The 10,727-nt window shown below is 31.9% G+C and overlaps 1 protein-coding gene across 1 annotated transcript; it reads right to left on the reverse strand.

Moving 5' to 3' along the window:
* Positions 1–447: 447 nt before the first annotated feature.
* LOC144554402 (disease resistance protein RPP13-like) lies at positions 448–7,322 on the reverse strand. The gene is made up of 3 exons (XM_078302723.1): positions 6,688–7,322; positions 5,538–6,323; positions 448–1,747 (listed from the first exon to the last, which is right to left on the reverse strand). Exons 1-3 carry the CDS (start codon positions 7,290–7,292, stop codon positions 448–450), a joined length of 2,691 nt encoding a protein of 896 aa, XP_078158849.1. The 5' UTR covers positions 7,293–7,322.
* Positions 7,323–10,727: the final 3,405 nt, after the last annotated feature.

The following is a 10,727-nucleotide window of genomic DNA, read 5'->3' on the forward strand; positions in this document are numbered from 1 at the left end:
TTTTTTTTTTTTTAAATAGAGTATTTAATATTACAACCAAAAATATACTCACAACAAAGATATATAAAAGAAATCATTCATAATGTTACATAAATAAAATAAATAACATCAACCCATTCAAAATAAAAGAGTACAATTAAAATTAAATAAAAATGAAATGTACGGACTATAGAAAATTAAACATAACAAACAAGAAAATAGAAAAATTTGAACAACCTCGGAACAACAAACTAAAAAGGAGAACTTACAATAATTGAGACTCAAAATCTAACCGTTCGTCTTTACTTGCATTCTTTCGTGTAGTCTCCTTTTATTGTTTTGCTTACCAACCACTGCAATAATTAAGAGAAGAACAATTAATTACAATGAAAACAATAGCAAAGTATATATGAGCAGCAATCAAGTAAAGAAATGTTAATTACAACCAAAGAAGCGCATGAGGTCTCACTATTCTTTACGCACAAATGGGACATGCTTAATCTTGTGTAGATCTTTATCTCCTTGCATAGATTCGCGTAGCTCATCCGAGGGGTAATTTACTTCTAACTCTTGAAGAGTCGGCACCTTCTGTAGTTCAGGAAGTGCGTTCAGCCTCTCACATCCATCAATTCCGAGGTGACGAAGGACAGGCATAGCTCCCTCTTCTATGTCCCAATGACATAGATTTGGCAGTTCAATGAGCCTCAGTTTTTCGAGGTTAGGAAACCCTCCGGTTGAACAAATCAGCTTAATTCCCACATATGAGACTGTGCCTAAACGAAGTATCCTGAGGCTCAGCAGCTTCTCCAATATGGGCATTGGATCTTCCTCAAGCTTAGAGCAATAGAGCGTCAATTTGGTTAGGTTTGGTGGGAACATCTCACTTGGAACACATATATCTCTTATCCACTCTCCATTGAGATATAGATTTTGTATCTTCCCATGACAAGGTAAGTCCGTTGTACCACCAAATGGTAGAAGCCCAATTCCGCGCTGTACAATACCGAAGTAGACCAACTGTTCGGTCCTTCTCAGCACAGCCTCGAAACATCGCCACATTTGTTGAACCCTTTCATTATCTATACTCCCTTCAAAGCGAATCACTAATGTACGTAAGTTGATACAACATGCTAATTCCACTATTTCTGTCTCTGTACTCACATACTCGAGTGTTTGTAGATTTGTATGTTGATTCCATTTTAAACGGAAATCGAAACGCCAGCTACCATATACATGTTTTAGGGTTGGAATTAGGACATCCAAAACAATAGTGTCTTCCGCAGAAAATGACCCATCTAAATCAATGGTTTCTAGATTATAGAAGGAAAACTTCTTAAATAAATCCTTTGGAATATAACAGTATCTTAAACCCAAATACCTCAAATGTACCAAGCCCTTCGGCCACTGTCTCTGGGTGAATTCGGTCATATCTACATTCTGCAAGGTTAACACTCTAAGTAGACTAAAGCTACTATAATTTAATTTGCTAAAGCCACAATCCTTTGATGAAAATAGGTCAAAACCAAAACAGAGTAAAGAACGAGTGTTTTCTGAATAAACACCATCCTGTGTGAGAGTGGAAAATTGCAGTGCCGCACGGCGCGGTTTTATAGCAGGTAGCTGGTTAACATCTTTGCCTTCTTTTGAGAATACGGTGAAGAAGTTCTCCTCTTTGGCTTTGGTGATAGCCAAATCTCGTAGAAGATCGTGCATAGTGCAGTATTTACAGTAGCCGTTCCATGATTTTTTAGTAACTTGAATCAAGCACCTACAACAATTTTTTTCATACGAATTGACATCAAAGAAGTAGGGAAATATTTGTTTATAAATAAGTTGGTATTTCTTTAAGTCAATTTAAAATGAAAAATGATGAACGTTTGGCTATATCTTTCGTCCAAAGAAATTTTTTATAAATGATGAAGGCTCAGATATATATAAAAAATGAGGTATTCCTTACGGAGGTCCCACTAGGATTACCGATAGGCGGTGATAGAAATATAAAATATATTAGGAAACTGTAATGCTGAAACTATTATTATAAAAATTCTTACTGATCAGCTAATATATAAGTTACATATAAATTTGGTTTGAGTTAGATATAAGTATCACACGTGTGCCGAGGGTTGCAGATATCTACAGCAATATTGTGAACCGTTCAAACTTTTTATGCACGAAAAGAATTTGATCCGGTTTTATATTAACTGAAAGTTTGACGTATTAAAGCCTACGGGCATCCACTTCAAAAAAATAAAAAATAAAATTTGAGGTATGTCAGATGATACGGACTACGTTGAGAAGAGAGAAAGGTAACCAATTGATATCTAAAACCGGAAAAAATTGATATCTAAAACCGGAAAAAAAAATTTACCAGTTTTTAGTTCCAAAACCAGAAAAAAAATTTCTGGAAATATACATATATTATATTATATATACATATATTATAAAAAAATATGAGTTTATATAAAAAAGAAAAAACGACGTTTATAAATAAAATACCCATTGTTGTATGTCTACCATTGAATGAAAACTTAAACTAAATTTTTGAGACACCAAATTTTTCCGGTAATTAGTGTTAAGTCTGGAAAATTTTAAAAAAAAATTTGGATATAAATACAAAATTTATATGTATAATATATGTATATGTACATCAAATTTGACCTCTACTGGTAAATCAGCAAGTCTGGTCTGATATAGGGACCAAACTGCAAAAATGATTACACCAACATGTAGAGCATTAAAAAATACACAGAATTGACATAAATTTCAATTTATTTGGAGTTTCCTACAGTTAGTTATGAATTTTCAAAGTTCAGCTTTCGAAAAAACTTTAAATAGCCATAACTTTTGATAGGAAAGTCAGATTTGGGGGTATGACTATTTTTCGGAAAGGGGGGGACGAGACAGATCCGATTTTGCCCAGGAGAACCCCGAGCATCGTTGCATCCAAAGCATCAGAATTTCAAAAAAATGTCGCTTAGTGCCTCTAAAATTCAGTTTAAGTTTTCGTTCAATAGTAGGCATACAACGATAGATATTTTATTTATAAACATCGTTTGTTTTTTTTTTTATAAACTCATTTTTATGATATATGTATATATAATATAATATATGTATATGTATATATGTAAATGAGTTTTATTAAAAAAAAAACTGAAAAATCTAATTTCCGGTTTTGGGACTAAAAATAGGAAAAAAAAATTCCGGAATTGGATACCAGAATTTTTTTTTCCGGTTTTAGATATCAATTTCCAGAAAAAAAAATTTCCGGTAGTTGGTGTTAAAACCGGAAAAAAAAATTCCGGTTTGGTTAGTTTTGAAAATACACCCGACGTTTGGTTATTTTTTATAAAATATATATTATTTTTGGATATAAATAAAAAAATCAGAAAAAGTTCGGTTGAATGAGAACTTCACACATGGCTCACTTGCAGAATATTTTTAATTTGATTATCTTTTTTCTGGTTTGTTTATCAAGTGTACAAGTATAACTTGCAATAACTTTAGTAAAGTTTGAGGCTTTACTTTTGTCAGTAAAGATGTTTAAGTAAAGCATTGTTCAAAGCTTGGATTTGGCACTATTTTCATTCCTTTTGTCAACAGTAAAATAGTAAAAAAAAAACAAAAAAACAAAAAAACATAAAAACAAAAAAAAACAGAAAAACAGAAGAGCAGCCCTAGTCATTACCAGTTTACTAAGTAGACCGTCAAAAGAACCTCTGAGAAAACCCAATAATTACAACACCTAGACAAGGAAAAAGACAATCCAACCTACGTACCCAGCCGTTACAAAGGAATTTTTTTTTATTTATATAAAATATTATCAAATAAGAGAGAAAGATCAAGAGTTTCTCAATTTGTTGATGCATAGAAGGATGATATTTCACCGATCAAAATTTTAGATCGATAAAAATTTCACCAATCCAAAGTTTTTCATTTTTAGATCATTGGTTTGAGTTACATACGAGAAGAGTGAATAGAATTTTTATTTTTATAAATTATTATTAATAATTTAGGAAAATATTTGAAATACATTAAAATTTGAATGTACTAGAAGAATCGGGACCAATGATCCAGATCCAAAGTTTGGACCGGGCTTAATTAATGGACCAGAATTTTTAATTAGTTTTATTATCCAAACATGTTTCTCTCTGTTTCAAAATTTCTCCATATTAGAATTTGATTGGAGATCAACTTTGACATTTTTTTGCAACTTTTTCACTTTTTTTTAGAGTTGTTCAAAATAGGGTTTTAACTTGGTAAAAAAAATCTTAAAAAATAATAAAAAGTTTTCAAAAACACTGTTTTGAAAAATTCTTAATAGTAAAATAATTCAAAAAAAATGTAAATTTTTGCGTCCAAGCACATTCTAATATGGAGAACAAGTTGAGTGCTTCAAATTGATTATTTAGATATTAAAAATGCAAAGATAACTTATAAACATATGCCATCATATGTTTATATAAGTAAAATAGCAAACCTAATTCTATATATATATGGCTATCAGATTGCTTCACTGTTCTAAAATAAAATTTTGTCGGTTATGGATTTCTTGATCTACTATTATGCATGTCTTGTTTAATTGGATTTCTAGATCTACTATTTCTTAAAAAGTTTTTATTTGATTGAAAATTTAATAGACAAAGATGACTTACTGTAATCTTGTAAAGTTTTTTGTTTTTTTACCTTTCAAATTATAGTGTAACGGAAGAAGACAAGCTATATCCTTGACCTCCCGTTTTCTTCACCTCCGGGTGGGTGTTGTGATTGTCAATTTTATTACTTAATTTGGGTAAGCCAATTAATTAATTTATGTTAGTATGTACTCAAATCTCTTCCTCGTCGGTCATTGAATTTCAATTTAATTGTAGTTTCCAGTTAAATTATGAATATTATTGTAATTTTTCAAACAAAAATTCGGTTAAAAATATTTTTTAATAAAATATATTGGTTTATAAGAATATTTTTCAAAAAAATCTCTAGAGAAAATTTTGCCTACCTATGAATAGTCTACAGTCTGAAATGATTTATTCATGGCAATCCACAACCCGCTAATCATACCAATAAAATCCAGGTACGTCTCTGCTTAAGCTTATTGTTTTTAGCCTTTGAATCCACTAGTTATTATAATTTGGTGTTTCCCTCACACATTCGGAAACTGCATTTGTATATTATATATACGTACTCTTGCTAAGGACCAATAAATAACATTTGTACTTGCAACATGCAAGAGAAAAAAAAATGAAAATGGTTTAGTATCGAATTATTTTCCTTTCAACACGGTCCTCTATTCTGCACACTAATAATTGTATAATATCTAACTAAATGTTAATAATATTTAACTATGTGTTAAGAGATACAATTCTTGAACTTTATGCATTAAAAGATACTAAATTTCATGCAAATATTATTATATATATAAAATAAAATTTGTTTGGTATTATCCTTAATCATGTGTGTACAAGACAGTGATTGAATTTAGTTGAGTCGTTAGAAAGGAATAATGTTGGATTAGATCTACTGATAAGTAGCTTAAAAAATTGAACTGAAGAAGGATGTACCTTTGCACTAACTCTTGAAGGTATCTCTCGGCTCGGTCCTCCATTGTTCTTGCACTATCTTTCGGCACGAACCCTTCAGCCATCCACATGCTTGTAACGTGCACTCCCGAAATCTTATGGTCTTCTGGAAAAGAAGCAAAATAAAGGAAACATGGTTTGAGTTCATAAGGCAAGTCTTCATAACTCATGGCTAGGACCTGCGAGCACTTCTTCCCAGCTTCATCGTGCCAATCTAAGGTCTCCTCAGTTGTATTCCAAGCAGTGTAGTTGCGCTCTTTCCTTGAGAGGATACCGCCTAGCACAACTAATGCCAAAGGTAACCCACCACATTTTTTTGATAATTTTTCGGCAACATTTAAGAGATCACGAGGGTAATTCTCAGGTTGTATATGTTGTTGGAAAGCTTTTCTGAAGAGGAGAGCTATACTCTCATCATCATTTAGGTAACGGAGTTTATATGGTGGTGTATTGCAATCTGCTGCGCGAGCAACATCACCTGATCTACTAGTAATTATCACGCGGCTCGCATTTTTTGGATCAGGTAATCCATTTTTCAATTGCTCCCAATCACTATCCCTCCACACATCATCAAGGATAATTAGGTACCTCTTGGAGGTCAAGGATTTCTGAAGCTCGGCAGGTAAATTCTCATCAGTTATGGGTGGATTTCTATTTTCCATTGTGGGTTCGATTGAGTAAAGAATTTTTCTGAAGATATCATTTATATTGAACTTTTGAGAAATGGACACCCATGTGCGACAATTGAAATGCCGTTCCAGTTCCGCACTGTGGTTAGAAAAATGAATGGTTAGAAATGGACATTCATGTGCGACAATCGATATAAGTTTTTGTTGAATGAAAATGCTGGATTTTGTGCAGAATTAAAAAAAATTGTGGCAGGTTGCTCTTGGTATAACGATTACAAGCAAGGTAAATGATTGCTAATATATAGGAATGAATAATTGAAGTATTTCATCACTTTTTGAGAGAGGAAAAATAAAAATCTAAACGAAGGATTAAATTTGGACAGTTGACTTCCTAAACAACTAGTTGGTTTCAGATAAGCAATTTTCCTATTATATATTGTTCCACACAAATATTACTTTCTTTACACAAACAAAAAAATGATTTTAGAAGAGAGAGTGTGCACCTTTTGAATACTTTTAGAGCCAAGGTTGTCTTCCCGAGGCCGCCAGTACCCACAATTGAGAGCACCATCCGCCTTGAAATGTTCGTGTCGAGCAGCTGCTTGATAATGTTTTGCTTGTCATTCTCAAGGCCCACAACTTCTGATTCATCAACATCAGTAGGTTTTGTTGGCCTATAAGGTACCAGACCAATTTGTTCATTATCAGCACCCAGAATCGTAATTCCCAAGTCGATTCGACGCTGATAAATCTTTTTCAGATCCTGTGTGATTTCGTTGAGGTCGCCACTCAGCTTGTAAATTTTACAGGGTTTTTTTAACCACATATAAATTTTACGGTACCAGGGATGGTTTTCTTCAATCACAACCAGGAAGGTATCAATCACATCTTCTATTCTATGGGCAATGTCTCTGACTTGCTTAACCCACTCTTTTACCGATTCATTTTTGTGGCTCTTTGAATCGGCATCTCTTAGATAAGCTTGGATCAAGCGAAGCTCCTTCTGCATCTGCTCGATCTGGCCACTCACAGCTTGCAGTTCCTGAGCTTTCTTCAGCAAGGTATCAGCAAGCTTTTGCAACACATAGCCCACAGCTGACTCTGCCATCTATATCTGATTGTGGGTAGTGTCTTTCTCTTTTTTTTTTGGTTGCGTGTGTGTGTCTGTGTGTGTTGCGGGGGGAAGAGGGTTGATTAAAAGTGAATTAGCTCTGTGCTTGGGGATCCTTGGTAGAGTTGCCTGAGATGGTTATATATAGAGAGCTTTGTTGAAGTTTAAATTAGACAAAAAGGAAAAGATAAAGAATAAGCTAGTGAACTGGCTCCGGGGCATTGTAGTTACTTGTATCTTTGGAAAAGGAATGCAAAGATAGGCATCATTCTTTGCTTGTTTTTTGTTCTTTGATTGATGAGTCGATACTGGGATGACAGATATTGGTATGTGAAGAGCACAGGTTCTTTTCTTCCAAGCTCGGGACTTATATAAAAATAAAAAGATAAAGAATGAACTAGCGCGCGTATCTTTGAAAGAGGAGTAAAGAAGTAGGCCTCTTTCTTTGCTTTTTTTTTTTTGTTTTGAAGAGCACAGGTTCTTTTCTTCCAGGCTTGGCTCACGGTGTTTAAGCCAAGTTGAGTATTAACCTCAGAATGGCTACCAAGATGAATGTTTGGCTTAGGTTGCAGATTTTCTCAGCAAAAAGTGTGATACTTAGCTTGAGAACAAACAAAGCAAACTTGTAGGGTAACCCAAGGGTTTCATTTAAAAAAACAATTTATAAAAAAGGTACAGATTGAATAACACATGACCCAATGATAGTTTATCCAAAAAGTAGAACAAGACTGAACCATTAGATTAGCAATTTTCAATTTATCTTAATAAAATATAAAATTTGGTCTCCAAGCACATTTTAATATAGAGATCACATCTAACGGTTTGGATCGACTTCTTGGACTTTGAAAATTAAAAACTGACTTAATTGCACAAGACTTCAGGAACAATCGATTTGATATTAGCCACTTGATTTAAATTCAGATCTAGGGTTTCATTTGATTTTTTTATTTTTATTTTTGAATTGTTCACGGTTCACTTTAAAAACCGCATAGGATTAAGTTTTTATACATGGTTTTACTTTAAAAACCGTATATGATGTGTTTGGCGAAAAAAAATGTGAAATGTACTTGGCTTTTTATAAAAAATGTGATTTTATATTTTAGTTGAAAACATAAAAACCCTAGGATTTTCTTGGTACTGAGCTCAAATTCTTGCTATACCGATGCATGGCTATTTGTTTTATTGTTAATTACCTTTGTGTTATTATGTAAAATTAGTATTGAATTTCTGTAACCCTCACACATATTGGTTGTTCTAGGGACTTGCATCCAATAAAAAGGAATACAAAGGGTGAGAGTTGCAAATTAATTAGTTCGTAATTAGATAATGTCAGAAAGTCTAAATTGCATAATAGTAACATTTTATCAAACAATGAAATTTGACAACATGTCTCACAGATTTATTCAAAGCCAATTTATTCCTTTAAAAAAAATAAAACAAAATGTCAGAATCCCGTTTTTTGTATATTGGATTCTATCTTTGTGCGATTATTGTAACTGCAACACCATTTTATGTTAGTAATTAATTTTTTTATTATATATATATATGAGGAGAGATCCACTTACATTTTTTTTTTGTGACACCGAATTACAACATATATTTTCAAAGTCCAAACAGTCAATTCAAAACGTTCAACATAACAGATATATTAAAATGGGCTTGCAGATCAAATTTTACAATTTTTTTTTAATTTTTTTATTATTTATTCACATGTGTACAAAAATCCAATGGTCTGAAAACAACGATTTCGTAAAATACTTATTAAATAGTAAACAAATTCAAAAAATATAAAATTTGATCTGCAAGTACATTTTAATATATCCATCATGTTGAACGATTTGGATTGACTGTTTGAACTTTGAAAACTTTAAAAATATAACGTTTAATTCGATGTCACCAAAAAAATATATAAGTGGATCCCCCTCTCTCTCTCTGTATATATAGAGGTTACCTAATATCAAATCGATTGTTCATGAGGTCTCCTACAAATAAATCGTTTTTCAATTTTCATAGTCCAAAAAGTCGATCCAAACTGTTAGATGTGATCTCTATATTGAAATGTAATTGGAGACCAAATTTTATTTTTTAAAATTTTTTTTTACTATTTTTTTACTATTCTAGTTTTACTGTTTAGTTAAGCCAGGATCAACGATTTTCAACGTGACTTAATAAATAATAAAAATTACACGAGAAAAATTATATTGTTTGTCATAATGATTGAATATCCGAATTATATCCGTATCTGTATTCGTATCCGTTAATATCCAATCCATATTCATATCCTTTTCATATCCAATTTGTATCAATCTAATATGCGATCCGCAACCATATCCGAAAAACAAATACGGATAGGGATATGAATTTACCACAATACAATCCGTATCCAAAAACTAGTTTTTTATTATAATGCAGGGGTTCAATTGAAAACTAGCTTCTCTGATTTCTTAAGGCTCGATAATTAGGTCATGCATGTCATGAGATTAGAGTTAATCAAGGTCCTATCGTCTCTCCAACCTCTATCTTCCAACTAATGGTGAAGTTTTATATCTAATATTGTTTTAGATTATTACGGTAAAGTATACTAAAATCCCAATAATTCAAAATTACCACATTCTTCAACAATCCCCGTCTCTTTCGATTAATTAAACTTCAAATTTACAATAAAGAGAAAAAAAAAAAAAAAAAGGTAGACAACAGAACAAAAGGAATAGAAGGAATAATTACTCTTTTCCTAGCGAAATATACTCTTTGAACTAACGAACAATATTTGTTATATTATATCAACCTTTAGCTTATATATATTTTCATAATAATAAAATTAATAGCTTTTCAAATCTTGGGGAATTACTGAGCAAATATATCATAACGTTGATGTACAAAAAGACCCGACCAAAAAAACAAGTAATTACAAATGGCTGGTTGTTCAAGCAATGGATTTTTGAAGTCATCAAAGCAAAAGCAATGGAATTAAAGATGAAATTTAAGGGTGTCCACATAGCACAAAGCAAAAGCAGTATCATTTCATTGTCTGGCCATCATGTTCCACCTCTTTTGAATAATAAAGCTTCAAATTTACAAAAGAAATCTGAAAATAAAAAGAAAACGGTACAACAGAAAGAAAGGAATAATTAAATACTCTTTGATTCTAGCAATTAAATACTCTTCTAACTAACGAACATTATTTGTATAAATTATAACAATTAACCTCGGCTACTTTAATATATAATTTCATAATCATCAAAATTATAACTCTGGAAATCTTACGGAATTAATGATCAAATATTAATTATCATAACATTACTGTACTAAAAATTCTAAATGATTAATACCATGCAAAGTTTTCCTCCCTTTTATTTCTAAATAACTATAAGAAAGTTCATTTCTATCAGAATTCTTTTTGAAAAAACGCAAACCCCAATTAAACGTCCATTT

This window comes from Carex rostrata, chromosome 5 (genome assembly GCF_964058835.1).
Source record: "Carex rostrata chromosome 5, lpCarRost1.2, whole genome shotgun sequence".
NCBI lineage: Eukaryota > Viridiplantae > Streptophyta > Magnoliopsida > Poales > Cyperaceae > Carex > Carex rostrata.

Excerpts from the sequence above, each read along its gene's own strand:
- LOC144554402 (XM_078302723.1), bottom strand. The coding sequence starts at position 7,292 with ATGGCAGAGTCAGCTGTGGGCTATGTGTTGCAAAAGCTTGCTGATACC. Across the intron at positions 6,324-6,687 it reads GCTCTAAAAGTATTCAAAAG|TGCGGAACTGGAACGGCATT; the intron begins GTGCACACTCTC and ends TTCTAACCACAG. Across the intron at positions 1,748-5,537 it reads CTTCAAGAGTTAGTGCAAAG|GTGCTTGATTCAAGTTACTA; the intron begins GTACATCCTTCT and ends AAATTGTTGTAG.